Raw genomic sequence first — 17,775 nt, forward strand, 5'->3', positions numbered from 1 at the left:
GGTTGTAAGGAGAACTTAGTAAGCTTTTATTTTCACTTTCATACATAATTTGAAACTTTAGTAAATAAATAAGTTTATTCAGGTATACACATACAGTTACAATGATCATCATACATAGCAGTATATGAGTAGAGAACCCAGGATAACCCAAGAAAGTCAGTGACTTATTTCCAAAGGTTTTATGTAGTAAATTATGTAGAACTTATCTATGATAAAGCTAAGCTGACAGCTTACTTTAATTCTCATTTCAGATATTAAAGTATCTTTGATTAATGGTGTATAAGTACATGTATTAGATTACGATACGTAGGTAATTTACACTATGATAATTGACCCCTGCAACCATAAATAGGTGAGTACAGCCATGGTTTGAAACAACTGAAATTAAATCAAATTTATAAAATTACTCACAGAGCCCAGAATATCTTGCTGCCAAGTGTGTCAAGGCTGGGAACTAAAACATGTATAGTACTAGGGAAAGGGAACACAACTTGTATTACCCACAGTCAGTGGTCAGGCTTCAAACACATGGAATGAACTGCCTGCATATGTCAGAGCCAGTCATAGCATAAGCCAGTTCAAAAAGAGCTAAAAGGTACTTAATGAACAATGCTACAGAAAGGGACCCCTCAAGGAAGGTTCCTTGGTGATGGTGAGGGGCTCTTGATTTAGGGAATTGGATCTGTGCTCCAGTTCCCCGAATTAAGCCTGAATGCCTTCCACATCCCCCCCAGGTGCTGTATAATCCTCCGGGTTTAGCGCTTCCCCCTTGATTATAATAATAATAATAATACAGAAAGGGAGGAGAGTGAATTCTTGCATAGCTAACATTCATTAATCTATCATTGTAATCTGATCCTTTCTTTAATGTTAACGCAAATAACTCAGTTTACCTTATTCTTAGTATATCTCCTTGTATTATAAATGATTTTCAGACAGTTGATTTAATTAAGTTTTAAATAGGATATTACAAGGACCCTAATGAAAATAAGTCACTATCTTACTTTTTGGGTTTTCCTGGGTAATTTACATATGTTATTATGTATAATACTTGCATAACTGTACTTATATGTACCTGTACCTAAATATACTTAGGACCCAAATTAAAGTTTAAATAATAAGATATTACAAAGACCACGATGGAAATAACTCACTTTTTTGGGCTATCCTAAGTAATTACATATATGATGCTATGTATCATAATTGATGTTACAGTATATGTACCTGTGCCTGAATATACCTACTTATTGTCTGTGGACAGTGTACAACACTAATGTACAATGTACAACACTAATGTACAATGTACAACACTAATGTACAATGTCTGTACTCACTACAATGTCTCTCACTACTGTAAGTAAATCCATTTAATCAATTGTAATTAGTAACATAGAATAAGAATTATTAGTCTACCTGAAATGCCTGGGCATGCCAGTGACCTTTGTAATTGTTTTATAATATGTAGGTTTAGCGCTTCTTTTTTATAATAATAATAATAATAATAATAATTTATAATATGTAAACCACCCATTGTAATTTTTACAGAAAAATAAAAGATTCAATAGTGAGTACGGCGTCAGTTGTGGTGGACTAAATCCCAACAACAACAACATCATTGTATCACCATCAACATAAAGTATATTATGGTGTAATGTATGAGTTGAGTTAATTATAGTCTTAAAACTATGGTGGTGGCTACGGTGATATGTTTATTCAGGTTTAAAATAAAAAAAAAGATGGATTTATTCAAGTTTAAAAACACTTCAAAGAGGGACTAATGAAAATTATGTTATTTAGTACTCGTATATATTTTGAAACTTTTTTAAATTTATTCAGGTACAGGTATACATAAATACAGTTATGTAAATTATCATACATAGCAGTATATGTGTAAATTACCTAGGATAACCCCAAAAAAAAAAATTTGACTTATTTCCATTGGATTCTTTTTGCAATGGTTTTATATAATAAACTTTGAGCCTAGTAGGTTTAGCGCTTCATTTTGATAATAGTAATAATTATATAATAAAATGTATAGAATATAACCTTGGAAATTATTGCTTATCCCATGATGTACATTGGTGGCATATATTGAAAAATGGAAAATAAAAACCAAGTTTCACCAAGTAGCTGTCTGTAGCTCTTGATCTAAGGAATTGGAGCTACCCTTCCCAGATCAAACCTAATTGATTCCATTTTACCAGGTACTACACGACTCCTGTAGATTTAGCTATTTTCTGTGAAAATAATAATAATCAGGTTGTGTGCAGCCAGCAGTAACAGCCTGGTTGATCAGGCCCTGAGTTACCATGTGGCCTGGTCACAGACCAGGCTGTGGGGGCGTTGACCCCCAAAACCCTCTCCAGGTATACTCCAGGTGTCTAGGTATATCAGAGAGTTAGTCTTCTGATGTGAGTCGCATCCTGTGGGAGGATTTAAAAAAATACTCCAGTGGAATTAAGCCATACTGATTGGCTTTATTGGGCTATCCTGGGTTAATAACTCTTTGAGGTTAATAATCTGAATAATGTTCTCTTTATATTCAAGCTAAATTGTTTCTAAACATGTTAATAAATAAACATATTTTGTACAATGAAAATATGTCATACTATTTAACTTGGTTGGATTATACCTGTGTTAGGTTAAATTTCAAAGAGAATGTCCTTTATTTGGATTATTAACTCCAGAGAAATAATAAGCCAGGACAAATAAAGAAAGCCAAACAGTGTGGCTTATTTCCATAACTCAGTGGTAGAAGTGTCTCTTGTTAGCAGGAAAAACCTTGGATATATTAGTAATAATACTGTATTATTTATTGACAACCCTGAAATTTGCACATTAATGCACTAGAATGATGGGATTGCTGATACATACAGTAAGAGGACACCATGTTGGTGAGGGGCTCTTGATCTAGGGAATTGGATCTGTGCTTCAGTTATCAGATTAAACACACAAATAACCCGCACATAGAAGAGAGGAGCTTACGACGACTTTTCGGTCTGACTTGGACCATTTACAAAGTCACATTAACAAGAAGTAGAGCAGGACTGGTATATATAGGCAGGAAGAGGTAGTGGTGGTGGTAGTAGTAGTAGTAGTAGTAGTAGTAGTAGTAGTAGTAGTAGTAGTTGTTACCCGAATTAAGCCTGAAAATCTTCCACATCCCCCCCCACAGGCACTGTATAATCCTACGGGTTTAGTGCTTCCCCCTTGATTATAATAATAATAATTTATCAAGTCAACTTGATAAGTTGACTTTATTAAGTTGACTTGATAAAACCTGTGTGTGGCCAAAACATTGTCATTAAATAAAGGTTCACTGTGTAAATATTGTCCTCTTATCACACAATACTACGTTGTCTTGGCTGTCTGTGTTAGCCTTTCTTAGTAGTTGATCTCTGTATATATTTGAGCCAAATATCTTGTACAGTGCCTGCACTCTGAAGGAGAGGTGTTAATGTTGCAGTTTAAAAACTGTAGTGTAAAGCACCCTTCTGGCAAGACAGTGATGGAGTGAATGATGGTGAAAGTTTTTCTTTTTTGGGTCACCCTGCCTTGGTGGGAATCGGCCAGTGTGATAATAATAATAAAAAAATCTTGTTATTCATCCAAGGCTCAGTTTTGTTTTATAACTTAGCATTTGTTGTTGCAATTTCAAATATGGTAGTAAAGACAGATATGAATTTTTTCAGGCATAGTTTACCTCACCAATTTGTTATATACCATAGAATAATCATGATTTTCCAATATGATAAAACTGTATTTCACTGTGATAATAGTTATCTTGAGTGCATTGTGCTATTCTGTTAGTTATCTGATACCTGGAGTATACCTGGAGAGAGTTCCGGGGGTCAACGCCCCCATGGCCCGATCTGTGACCAGGCTTCATGGTGGATCAGGACCTGATCAACCAGGCTGTACTTGCTTTCTGCACGTAATCCAACATACAAACCGCAGCCCGGCTGGTCAGGTACTGACTTTAGATGGCTTGATTGGGTGGAAGTATCAGTAATGATTACTTATTTCTGTATGAATGACCACTTAACTGATTTCTTCATAGCTTATATATTAGGTGAGGTAGTGTGGGGGCTGATACATAATCAGTCCATCCATATTCGTAGTGCCTCTTATAATTGTTTTACAGTAACAGCCTGGTTGATCAGACCCTGATTCCATCACAAGGCCTGACCGTGGGGGCTTTGACCCCCGAAACCCTCTACAGGTAAATTCCAGGTAAGGTTTTTATAGCACCCTAGCAGTTGACCCAGTTGACTCAGGGAGGATTTGCAGGAAACATTTCTAACCAGTAGTGTTTAGCTTAAGGCAACTTAAATTTGAACCACAAATTTTGCAGTTGATTATCATGTTAAGTCAGGTTCTGAGTTGTAAGTCATTTCTTATATAATCACATAAACCCCTTTTTCCTTGCTTTGTCTATTTCTTTACAGTGATTGGAGTTATCAAAGGAACTAATTTACCCTCCAAAAATAACTCGTGTAATCAAAAAAAGAGCACCAAGAAATCCATTGACCAAAAAGGGCTTACAATACAGGTAACAAAAAAATTATCTTTTTTTCAAATGACACTAAGCTTTAAAAAGAGCATCATTGACTAAAATACTTTTACTGAAATTTTCCTTAAAAATAGTTAAAAAATAAGACAAGTACTCTACTGTAATTGAATTCTAAGCCTGTTAAAGCTGGTTTCTAAAAACTGAACTTAGTAATGTGTTATTAATATGACCATTTTACATATAAAAGTAATTATGTTAATACAGTATATGCATTATTTTTTCAGATGATGCCAGTAAATGTAATGTAGCAGAGAAGACTGAAAAGAATTGGAAAAATGAAGAAGGATAGAGAAATACAAAAGGCATATAAATTATAAGTATTCCAGTGACTCTTTTTTTCTTTTAAGGCTATGAAGGATTTTCACTAAATTTTACAATAAATGTTTATATTCTACTTACTTCACCATTTGTGAAGTATAACTTACCCAGAATTTATTGAGAATACATATATTTTTTATAGGTAGTAGGTTGGTAGACAGCAACCGCCCAGGGAGGTACTACCGTCCTGCCAGATGACTGTGAAACAAAAACCTGTAACTGTTTTGCATGATGGTAGGATTGCTGGTTTCTTTTTCTGTCTCATAAACACGCTAAGATTTCAGGGATATCTTGCTACTCCTACTTACACTTTGGTCACACTTCACAGACACGCACATGCATATATATATATACATACATCTAGGTTTTTCTCCTTTTTCTAAATAGCTCTTGTTCTTTTTTATTTCTTCTATTGTCCATGGGGAAGTGGAAAAGAATCTTTCCTCCGTAAGCCATGCGTGTCGTATGAGGCGACTAAAATGCCGGGAGCAATGGGCTAGTAACCCCTTCTCCTGTATATATTACTAAATGTAAAAGGAGAAACTTTTGTTTTTCCTTTTGGGCCACCCCACCTCGGTGGGATACGGCCAGTGTGTTGAAAGAAAGAAAGAACATATATTTTTTAAAAATTATTGTTTTAGTATCTGTTAGTATCTAAGATGATTTTTGTTTGAACTTTGCTGTTTATATTTGAGAAAGGATGCCAGTTTTACAGATGTATATATATGTGCAGTACTCTTGCTATATGAATGTCTTCAACCAGATGATTTACAAAAATTTCCATACGTCTCACCAGATCCTGAGCCTGACTGGCATCAACTTTATACGACAGACTGTTATTGTAAGTACTCTAGATATATTACATATGCTGATAATAGTTAAAATATACTGTAGTCTGTTCTGTGTATAGTATTTTACACATCATCTGTTTTAATTCATAAAACTCGAATTGGTGTAATACAAGAAAGTGAATGTCGTTGATTGTATGTCTGTCTGTGAAAAAAATATATTCTGTATCTGCCTTTTCTATTGGCCATTGCAGTTAGACTTTATTCATCGTTCTGTTTTATTTCTTATTCAAATTCAAATTTTTATTTCTTTTTATGCTGTACAAGGATACTGAAGTTTGCATGTAATAAAACATAGGCACAGAAAGCAACTAATATGCAAATACATTTCGGGGAAACTAATCATAGCGCTTGAAGGCTACTTATGAATTAGACTTAGACTATTAAGTAGGATTTTTTTTTTGGTGCAGTTAACTACTATCATATGCTCAATAATTAATGTTACTTAATTATGCCGTTGTTTTAACTAGTGAATGAAATGCATCACTGGTAATACTTTATCTTCTTGATATTTTTTCATTCATTTGTATAAAATAACCTAATTTTCTGCATATTTCCCAAAGGGCTTCACTGAACTCACACTCATTCCATCAAAAGATAGCATCCGCTATATATGGTTGAACTGTAAACAGTGCTGTGTGTATCGCGTTACCCTCAATGATGCATTGGAGGTACAGTTCCAGTACTTTGACCCGCTAATGGAAGTATGCCAACAGGATTCTAAACAGTAAGCAATGATATAACTATCACTTAGAGTGAAATTAGTATGAAATGAATGAAGATTCTTCAAAAAAATCTTGTAATTCTTTTTAAATCTTTTACATGATTTGCTAATGTAATTCAATTCTAAAGTGCAGTAAACCCTCTTATGATGCCTCTGCATGAGTTACATGAGATACATATGTGGCTAGTAACCCCTTCTCCTGTATAAATTAGTAAATTTATACTAATTTAATTTTTAGTTCACTCTGCCTCGGTGAGATATGGCTGGTTTGTTGGAAAAAAAAATTGAACAAACTCCTGAGTAGCATTGCTAAAGCAAAAACCTAAGGTGGTTTTAAAAATAGGTTAGACAAGTACATGAGTGGTTGTGGGTGGGTGTGACTTGGACCTGCTTAACATTGGCCAATAAATCTGCTAAAGGGCTCCTTTTTTCTTAAGTACTTATGTAACATATCATTAATTTCACTTTGCAACATTTGCAAGATTAAATTTCAATGTGTAGGTTGTACATGTAAAAATGGCTTGAATTGTATTTTCTTACGATAAACAGTGAATCTACAACCAAGATCAAATGGAAAATAAATGCAGGAGTAATTTTAAGTTTTCTGTGATATTTGTGTATGTTTTAATGATTAACATAAAGCATTTATTTCACTTGGGTTAGTTTTGTGGAAAGGTCATCAGCAGTTTACAATGCCATTTAATGAATGATTCTGCTATTTATTTTAAAGTTTTTGTAGAGGTCCAATGTTTCCTGCATCTGGCAGTAGTTGTTATTTTAAATTTACAGTTGTGGGTAACAACCATAATTAATCTTCATGCTTTCTGTTTTGAACAGGAGAAACCTAGATTACGTAAACAAATGTCAGTCAAATGGGGTAACCTCGGTGGATCCTGAACTGGGTCGAGGAGAACTTGTGATTGTTGTCCCCTCAGAAGCGCAGCACATGATCCAAGAAGGAAAGCCATTGAGAGTTGGTGTCGAGTTTTCTTTGGAGAAGCCCCAGTCTGGCTTGCACTTTGTAGTTCCAAATACTGATGGCACATTGGTTGAAGTAAGGGCATATGTTTTAAGTATGATCTGTAAGGATATTCCTTTTTGCTATGAATATTTTGTTATAAGAGACTTCAATGTTTATCATAATTATAGCTTTAGTTTTAGGGGTAGTAGCTGAAGTTTTCACACACACCTAGTGATTTGGCAGAGCATATTCATGAGCCCACATGTGTTTTGGACATTGATTTTAAGGTATAGGAATATAGTGTCTTATTTCTGTTATAGATTATGTTCCTATGCATGTCTGCTTAACTGTTGTTCTCATTAAAAACTTATTCCTCTTATACAGAAAGCTGCGCACATGTTCAGTTACGGACATGAAAACAGTGTACGTCTGTGGTTTCCCTGTATCGACACCTGGAGTGAAGTTTGTACCTGGCGGTTAGAATTTACAGTGGATGATTTTATGACTGCCGTAAGCTGTGGAGACCTAGTAGAGGTTGTCTACACTCAGGATATGAGGCGTAAAACATTCCATTACTGCCTCTCAACTCCTACGTGTGCACCAAACATTGGTCTTGTTGTTGGGTAAGTATTTACATTTCTTGAACAAATTCTACAAATAAAATACAAACATGCTACATCTTCACCAAATGACCATATAACAAAGATAAATGTATTTAATGAAATGACAAGCTATTGGAATGTAAGTTAATACTTACGAAGGGATTTAAGGAAATTGGTTAGCTGGACTTGAGGTATAGGAATATACTACCTGGTGGTGGGTGGTGATGTGGTTTGGGTGGTTATCTGGCAAGACAGGAACTAAATGAATGATGGTGAACATCTGTCCTTACTTTGAGTTACCCTACTGTAATGGGAGATGGTGGATGAGATTAAAAAAAAAAAATTATTAGCAGTGGTGTTGCATTACGGCTACTGTACCAGTGTGTTTTGTCTGACAGTCTCCTCTTTTTCCATTAAACATGACATTATTCTGGTTAAAGTTAAGAAAAAAAAAATATGCTCTAGTTACTACCTTATGTTTGTAGCATATGGTACAGGTATACTTTATCTTGTATGTCTAAAAGCCATTAAAGTATTTTCTAAAAATACAGCCTCTCCTCACTTACTTGTTTACCAACGGCTCAGACATATGACAGGCTCTCTAACCAGTATGCATACCTAAATAATGTACATGTATATTAGAGCTTATTTCCTCTATTCTGTTTATTGCAATATACAGTATACTACTGTATAAACATTTAAAAATACAAGTACCATCCGACTTATGACTGAGCTTGGTTCCGACCAACCAATCATAAGTCAAAATGGACGCAAGTTGAACCTTAGAAAATTGCCGACATACTGGGTAGGGCATAATGTAAAACCTTTGCTATATAAAGTACCTATATAGTATCGTATGTTACTTTTTACTAAATATTTTACTACTGTATATGCTGCCAGATGTATGGTCGTAAGTACGAGTGGTCGTATGTTGAGTAGGTCGTAAGTCGGATGGTGCTTGTTATAAATGGTGTACAGGTGACATTAAAACTATATCATAGATGGGTGACACAAACCCATTACCATTATAGTATGCTCCTTGCTTAGCAACGAATTCATTTACTGACGTGCTCTTAGGAGACTGTATATAATGATACAGGTAATTTCATGCTTCCTAAAGTTTAAGTTTGGCTGCATGTAAAAAGTTGGCCAATTGTTTTCTTTATGGTTTAACATGCACTACTAATATATCATTATTAAGGCCTGATGTTATACATTATGACAGCTAATGGATGCATCTCTTATATAAACACACAGGCTGTCTCCCACTGAGGCAGGGTGACCCTAAAAAGAAGAAACGTTTTCATAAAGTTTTTCTTTCTTACGCATCTTGGTTATCTTCTGATATTATGGCATCAGTGAAACCATAACAGAATCATTCTGTAAATGGTTGCCATATTTCTCCAGTCCCATCATTCAAATTTTAATTTTCCTTTGTAGAAGCCACTGAATATTTGGTAAAATAAAATGCATATGAAATAATTAAAAATGGGTAAGGTAACACATTCCACTTTTATAAGTATTCAGACACAGTTGCTGCCTATTGTATTGTAGCCTGCAGTACTTAACCGTTCACTGATGTTTCTGTTAGTGTATACTAGTGTTAACTAAAATTTATTAGTGTATATACCTTCAACATGAATAATCTAGGGTGATTGTTTTGAGAACATTTTTCAAGGAAAAAAAGCTTCTCTTTTCTTTCTTTTGTGATAAATACTGCTTTTCAAATAGTGGTAGATCCCAGGAATGAACTCAAGAGAGAGAGAAAGAAAGGTACTGCATGCTACAACATCTGGAAACTTGACAAATTAAAATGTAAGAATACTATATAAGAATGGAGGAGAACTACAGCAGGCCTACTGACCCATACTTGGCAGGTCCTCATATTCATCTTTCACTCAAACATTTCTCCAAACTAATTTTAAAGCCACCCAAAGTTAAAGCTTCAATAACCCTACTAACCCATGCTCTTCAGGTCTCGTTAACATTCAACCCTTGTCACTCATTTTATTATTATTTTTTTATTATCACACTGGCTGATTCCCACCAAGGCAGGGTGGCCTGAAAAAGAAAAACTTTCACCATCATTCACTCCATCACTGTCTTGCCAGAAGGGTGCTTTACACTAGAGTTTTTAAACTGCAACATTAACACCCCTCCTTCAGAGTGCAGGCACTGTACTTCCCATCTCCAGGACTCAAGTCCGGCCTGCCGGTTTCCCTGAACCCCTTCATAAATGTTACTTTGCTCACACTCCAACAGCACGTCAAGTATTAAAAACCATTTGTCTCCATTCACTCCTATCAAACATGCTCACACATGCCTGCTGGAAGTCCAAGCCCCTCGCACACAAAACCTCCTTTACCTCCTGACCGCCAGCAAAGGTTGGTTTGAGAGAGTTAAGAATTGTAGTGACATACATAGTGTGATAAGGCATGGTGAGGCTGCCAATTTTTATTTATTTATTTAGTTATGTCTTTGCAAATAGTACATTGAGATTATGTAGTATTTACAATAATGGGACCTCAAGTCCTCATGGAAGGGGATTCCCCTTCCAAAAAATAATAACGTCCATCATCCCCCCTCCTCCCATCCCATCACTCATCACCACATCCTCAATAAAAGTAAGTGTCATTTATTCTTCATTACACAATACACACATGTACATATTTTTTTTATTTTTTTTATTAACACATCAGCCGATTCCCACCAAGGCAGGGTGGCCCGAAAAAGAAAAACTTTCATCATCATTCACTCCATCACTGTCTTGCCAGAGGGGTGCTTTACACTACAGTTATAAAACTGCAACATTAACACCTCTCCTTCATATGTATGCATGTATTGTGCATCTCTCCTTCTGTTTGTGTTAGGAAAATGTATATTTCATGTGGTAAAAATATTTTTTTCCATACTTATGGGTGTTTTGAATGGATAAATTTGATTTCCATTATTTCTTATGGGGAAAATTATTTCAGCTAACGATAATTTCGTCTAACGATGAACTCTCTGGAGTGGATTAATATCGTTGGTCGAGGGTCCACTGTACATGGAAGATTTTTTTTGCCCTTGCAATATTTTTATTAACTTGTTTATTACAAACCAAAATAAATAAAATGCAATGTTTTATTTTTTTCAGGCCATTTGAGATCTATGTGGACCCCTTCATGAATGAAATCACCCACTTTTGTCTTCCCCAACTCCTACCTCTCATGAAAGCGACTAGCAAATACCTGCACGAAGCTTTTGAATTTTATGAAGAGCTTCTCTCCACTAGGTATGTTTTATTATACTGTAATGAAATATATAACACATTCGCTTTGCATGTTCGAAGGGACAAAGATAACAGTCTGTCATGGTCTCTTAATCACTTATGAGGCTTTGCATTGAAATAGAAAGGATGGTGAAAATTATCTTTTATTTGATTTCTTTGCTTTTCTCCTCTAAATTGGAGCATGATTAAAGGTTTTAATTCTCTTTCAAATATAGTTTGGGTTAATTGTCAAAATACCATTAGGTTAGGTTGTCACTACAGCATCATCACAGGTGGCAAAAAATTAAAACTGATTGGAAGTTTTTGAACTTATTATATACTGTTCTTGGTAACCCCCTTCTGGCATTACAACTATTCTATTTAATGTCCACTTTTTTTTCAGATATCCATATTCCTGCTATAAACAAGTGTATGTTGATGAAGCATATAGCACTCTACATTCTTATGCTACCATGAGCATTCTTGAGTAAGTGTAACATAAGAAGTCATATCATTATGTACTTTTAATTACTTTTTTGTATGGTACAGTATGTAAATCAATGATTATATAATTATTCAGTGCTGTCAGGGGAAGAGGTTGTGCTGAATTTTACAAAAACAGGATAATCCCATCATTTTGTATGGTCACTATTATTCACACATTCATTTTTGGTTTTATCTGTTCAGGTAATATGTGGAACAGAAGTTCTCCAGATAATGTTAATCACTGAATAACTGATTGATGGACAGTAATTAATCCAGCAAGCATGCGTGAGCGTGTTAGATAGGAGTGAATGGAGACGAATGGTACTTGGGACCTGACGATCTGTTGGAGTGTGAGCAGGGTAATATTTAGTGAAGGGATTCAGGGAAACCGGTTATTTTCATATAGTCGGACTTGAGTCCTGGAAATGGGAAGTACAATGCCTGCACTTTAAAGGAGGGGTTTGGGATATTGGCAGTTTGGAGGGATATGTTGTGTATCTTTATATGTGTATGCTTCTAGACTGTTGTATTCTGAGCACCTCTGCAAAAACAGTGATAATGTGCGAGTGTGGTGAAAGTGTTGAATGATGATGAAAGTATTTTCTTTTTGGGGATTTTCTTTCTTTTTTGGGTCACCCTGCCTCGGTGGGAGACGGCCGACTTGTTGAAAAAAAAAAAAAAAAATAATTATAACATTCTCCATGGGGCAGTGGAACAGAATTCTTCCTCTTTATGCTTTTCATGTCGTAAGAGGCGACTAAAATGCCAGAAGCGAGGGGCTAGTAACCCCTTCTCCTGTATACATTACTAAATTTAAAAAGTGAAACTTTCATTTTTAGGTCACCCTGGCTTGGTGGGATACGGTCGGTTCATTGATTTTTTTTTTTTTTAACACATGGGCCATTTCCCACCAAGGCAGGGTGACCCAAAAAGAAACAACTTCCCCCCTCCCATAAAAAAAGAAAAAACTTGGATCATCATACAACACTTTCACCATCACTCATACATAATCACTGTCTTTGCGGAGGCACTCAGATACGACAATTTAGACATCCTTCCAAACTGTCAGTATCATAAACCCCTTCTTTAACCCTTTGACTGTTTCGGTCGTATATATACATCTTACGCACCACTGTTTCTGACATATTTATATGTGTAAATTCTAGCGGCTTCAAATCAAGCGGGAGAAAGCTGGTAGGCCCACATGTGAGAGAATGGGTCTGTGTGGTCAGTGTGCACCACATAAAAAAAATCCTGCAGCACGCAGTGCGTAATGAGAAAAAAAATCTGACCGTTTTTTTGGATTAAAACGCCGACTTTGAGGTGTATTTTCATATAGTATTTACCGTTGTATTCTCGTTTTCATGGTCTCAGGTGATAAAATGGAAAACATATTACAGAAATAGAGATGATTTTGATTACCTTTATGATGAAAACGACCTTGAAATTGAGCTCAAAGTAGCGAAAATGTTCAATTTTTACCAATGTTCAGGAGTAAGCAAATCACACCACACATCCAATACACTTCAACTGGGGAGTCTAATATTCTTTCACTAGTGCACTGATATTATTTATACCATTTTTACAATAATGCAGTAGTCTGTATAACAGTAAATTTTGCATTTTTTTGGATGAATAAAAAAATCAAAATAGAAATCAATGGTAATATAAGAGGGGCCTAGAGACATGACTAATGAACAGAGGATGTGTTATTTTAGTGCCAAGAATGTCTACATTGTTTATTCTGGACCCTATTTCGAAATTGGCATCTTTTTTAATTTGTGTGAAATTGGCCAAATTGCCAATTTCTGACCACTTTATTGGGTAGTTCAAATCGGTAAATGGGCAGTTTCTTGTACTCAACAGATAGAACAAATGGAGTTCTAAAGAAATAGCTATGATTTTGGTCAACTGGAACAACGTAATTGGCCAAAAACAGGGCTCAGAGTCGGCGAAATCGCCGATGCGTACATGTCGCCGAGACCGCTAACTTTGCAGGAGCACAATTCCATGAGTTTTCGACCAAATTTTGTACTGTTGGTGTCATTACCATCGGGAAAAGATTCTCTATCATTTCATAAGAAAAAATAATTTTTTTTTTCCAAAAATTTATCAACATAGAATGACAGTCTCAGAAAGGGGCCTGCAACAGTCAAAGGGTTAAAGTGCAGGCATTGTACTTCCTATTTCCAGGACTAAAGTCTTGAAGAGTAAGCCATTTTTAATTTTTTTTTAGGGGGGGAAGGATTCTTAACTGTTTTCTATATATAAAATATTTTAAAGATCACCATAATTATTTGCTTTGTGGAAATAAATACAGAGAAAAGTTGAAATTCATAAAGATTTCCTTGGAGTTTACCTTGTCACAAATTCTGATGAAGAGGGTTTAATTTTGTTTATTCTAAAAAGTTGGAAGACTTAAACCTAAACAATCATGAAATCAAGGGCTAGATTTATAATAATAGTACCAACATACACAGTAATCAATATTTCAGGATAAAGGCTGAAAAACAGTCCTACTTTTTATACAGTACTTTGTCCACAAAATATGTAATTTACAGTAACATTATATGGATTTACAAAAAAATTTTTATAATTTGAAGAATGGGAAATTATTTAAGAATATGGGGTTTTATTTCACTGAAACAATTTGCAAATTAAAAGTAGTTAAAATAACAAAGTTGTTGCTAGGTATCTAATAAAAAAAAAAGGTGGAAATTCTCATTTTGGAAGAAAGTGTACATTTTTTTTTTGTAACACGCCCATCTGCGACTGAAGCAGAGTGACCTGAAAAAGAAAGAAACACTTTCACCATCATTCACACATAATCACTGTCTAAAGTGTGCATTTTTTTTTTTAACAAGTTGGCCATCTCCCACCGAGGCAGGGTGACCCAAAATGAAAGAAAATCCCCAAAAAGAAAATACTCTCATCATCATTCAACACTTTCACCTCACTCATACATAATCACTGTTTTTGCAGAGGTGCTCAGAACACAACAGTTTAGAAGCATATACGTATAAAGATACACAACATATCTCTCCAAACTGCCAATATCCCAAACCCCTCCTTTAAAGTGCAGGCATTGTACAGTACTTCCCATTTCCAGTACTCAAGTCCGGATATATAAAAAGAACCGGTTTCCCTGAATCCTTTCACTAAATATTACCCTGCTCACACTCCAACAGCTCGTCAGGTCCCAAATACCATTCATCTCCATTCACCCCTATCTAACATGCTCATGCATGCCTGCTGTAAGTCCAAGCCCCTTGCCCACTAAACCTCCTTTACCCCCTCCCTCCATGACTGAACCAAATGAAAATATAAGATAAGGAAAACTTGAGTTATGGTATAGGCCAAGTGGGTACAGATTTATTGGAAAGAAATATTGTAATTAATTGCATACTGCTTAGTAAAGCTCATTTAAGATGAAAACACTCAATAAGAAGCAGGTTTTACATTGTAATATAAAGTGTTGTGTTTTTAGGTTAAATAATTTGCTTTCATTACATTGTTACCAGGAAATTAATGGTAACAGTTTATAATAGAAAGCTAAAGTGTCCTTTTTCCTTTCTAGTGTTAATCTCCTGTGCAGCAACAGAATTATAGATCAGGTCTATGAAACTAGAAAAACTATGGCCTTATGTGTGGCCCAACAGTTCTTCGGATGTTTTCTTTCTCGCCATGCCTGGGCTGACGCCTGGCTCACCACTGGCATCTCAAACTATCTCATGAGTTTGTATGTTAAGAAGCATTTTGGCTTCAATGATTACAAGGATTGGATACATAGTGTAAGTACATTTATGAATATTTATTTGTATACATTCTGTATATAGCACAAAATTAAGGTAGATTTGGGTACTAGTTGTGATGTACCACAAACCAGTTGAAAAGGCACAACAATGGATTTCAGTACATTTTGCTTTTGTATGAATAGTAATGTGTGATATTGAAATTTAAGTTTTCCCAAGTTCAATCCCAGTGGACTTATTAATTTTCACTTAAATTCATGCCATTAGGATTATCTTGCTCAATAAATGAGGACTGGAAAAAAGCACTGTTTTGGTAAATTTTATTTTGAAGTTAATATTTATTCTTTTAACTTTTATATTTTATACATCAGCTTGTATTTCTAAAGAAATTACTAAATTTAAAAAGAAAAACTTTTGTCATTCTTTTTGAATTCACTGAGACAGGGCAACCTAAAAAGAAAAACTTTCATTTTCCTTTTTAGGTCACCCTGCCTTGGTGGGATACGGCCTGTTCATTGAAAAAATAAAATTCTAGAGAATCGTATTTCCATATCCTTATCCATTAATCTTTATTCTTTATAGGTAATTAATGTACAGGTTTTGATGAACATTTCAGGAGCTGCAAGAAATCATAGAGTACGAGGAAAGATTTGGAGGCATCGTACTGGATCCAAGTTCTTCCCCAAATGAGCCTCAGAATGGACCAAATATGCCAATGACCTCAAACAACAGCTCTAACAAAGACACATTTTATTTCTCTGTCAAGAATCCACATGCATGTTCCCCACATTACATCAGCGTTTATTATAAAAAAGCTCATCTGGTGATTCGTATGCTGGAGTTCCGGATTGGTCAGGAACTAATGATGCAGGTATAGCAAGCTACTAGTAATAATGCAGGTAAAGCAAACTTTATTAGTTTCTCTGCTACTAGTAATAATGCAGGTAAAGTGTCAGTAGTACTGTGTGCTTGTGTTAGTATACCTAGTTAAAACCGTTACTTGTGAGTAGGTTAAAACCGTTATTTGTGAGTCATGTTAAAACTGTTACTTGTGAGTCAAGTTAAAACTGTTACTTGTGAGTCACTGCCTCCCTGGCTATGACGTCACGAGTCCCACTCATTTTGAACTGCCTGCCTCAGGTGGTAATCAGTCAGAGTAGAGTTGAAGGCCAGATAGCAGATAGTGACAGGTTCTGGTGTCCACTCAGAATACTTTAATATGCACTACCAAGTCATCCAACATGGTTATTTATATCCAAATCCACCACCGAACCCCCACGACAAAAACAAGCTTTATTAGTTTCTCTGCTACTAGTAGTAATACAGGTAAAACAAGCTTTATTAGTTTCTCTGCTACTAGTAGTAATACAGGTAAAACAAGCTTTATTAGTTTCTCTGCTACTAGTAGTAATACAAGTAAAACAAGCTTTATTAGTTTCTCTGCTACTAGTAGTAATACAGGTAAAACAAGCTTTATTAGTTTCTCTGCTACTAGTAGTAATACAGGTAAAACAAGCTTTATTAGTTTCTCTACTACTAGTAGTAATACAGGTAAAACAAGCTTTATTAGTTTCTCTGCTACTAGTAGTAATACAGGTGAGAGTAAGACACATGTGCAACATCTGGGTATCTTTATTGTAGACGTTTTGCCATCCAGTGGCTTTATCAATACAAATTCCAGGACATAACTTGAAGACAGTAGAACTATGTACAGAAGATGAGGTAATCAGTCCCTCAACCTAGGAGTAGGTGCGAACAGCACCATTGTCGTGGAGATTCTGAAGCAGAAGAAAGAATCCTGGCGCTTATGTAGTAACGTCAGGTGAAGCAGACGAGGGCAAATTCACTGGTGGGTGGGATTCCCCAGTGGAAGTAGGTCCTTCCCAAAGAGATGGGTTAGTTGTAGTAGTAGTTGTCGTAGTTGTGAAGGTTATGTACATGTCCTCAGAAGATACCCAGATGTTGCACATGTGTCTTACTCTCATCTTGTCGGTATTATATACCATTCGTACACAGTAATACAGGTAAAACAAGCTTTATTAGTTTCTCTGCTACTAGTAGTAATACAGGTAAAACAAGCTTTATTAGTTTCTCTGCTACTAGTAGTAATACAGGTAAAACAAGCTTTATTAGTTTCTTTGATACTAGTAATAATGCAAGTAAAAGCAAATTTTATTAGTCTCTCTTCTAGTAATAATGCAGGTAAATTAAGAACATAAGAAGAACATGAGAAAGAAGGAACACTGCATCAGGCCTACTGG

At 35.4% G+C, this 17,775-nt stretch overlaps 1 protein-coding gene across 6 annotated transcripts in view; it reads left to right on the forward strand.

Moving 5' to 3' along the window:
* The first annotated feature begins 1,570 nt into the window (after positions 1 to 1,570).
* Positions 1,571 to 17,775, forward strand: part of Taf2 (TATA-box binding protein associated factor 2) — a 39,475-nt gene continuing 23,270 nt past the window's right edge. For 3 of the 6 annotated variants that reach the window (XM_070097887.1, XM_070097891.1, XM_070097892.1), the window contains exons 1-11: positions 1,571 to 1,636; positions 4,449 to 4,552; positions 4,798 to 4,886; positions 5,678 to 5,732; positions 6,303 to 6,466; positions 7,301 to 7,517; positions 7,809 to 8,047; positions 11,163 to 11,300; positions 11,680 to 11,763; positions 15,340 to 15,553; positions 16,131 to 16,385. In XM_070097887.1, the coding sequence (XP_069953988.1) occupies positions 4,849 to 4,886; positions 5,678 to 5,732; positions 6,303 to 6,466; positions 7,301 to 7,517; positions 7,809 to 8,047; positions 11,163 to 11,300; positions 11,680 to 11,763; positions 15,340 to 15,553; positions 16,131 to 16,385 (1,404 nt within the window). In that variant the 5' untranslated portion in view covers positions 1,571 to 1,636; positions 4,449 to 4,552; positions 4,798 to 4,848. Of the gene's footprint in view, positions 1,654 to 4,201; positions 4,234 to 4,448; positions 4,553 to 4,797; positions 4,887 to 5,677; positions 5,733 to 6,302; positions 6,467 to 7,300; positions 7,518 to 7,808; positions 8,048 to 11,162; positions 11,301 to 11,679; positions 11,764 to 15,339; positions 15,554 to 16,130; positions 16,386 to 17,775 lie in introns of those variants that run through there. The other 3 variants (XM_070097888.1, XM_070097889.1, XM_070097890.1) reach the window with 3 other exon arrangements.

Source organism: Cherax quadricarinatus, chromosome 60, assembly GCF_038502225.1.
Source record: "Cherax quadricarinatus isolate ZL_2023a chromosome 60, ASM3850222v1, whole genome shotgun sequence".
Taxonomy (NCBI): domain Eukaryota; kingdom Metazoa; phylum Arthropoda; class Malacostraca; order Decapoda; family Parastacidae; genus Cherax; species Cherax quadricarinatus.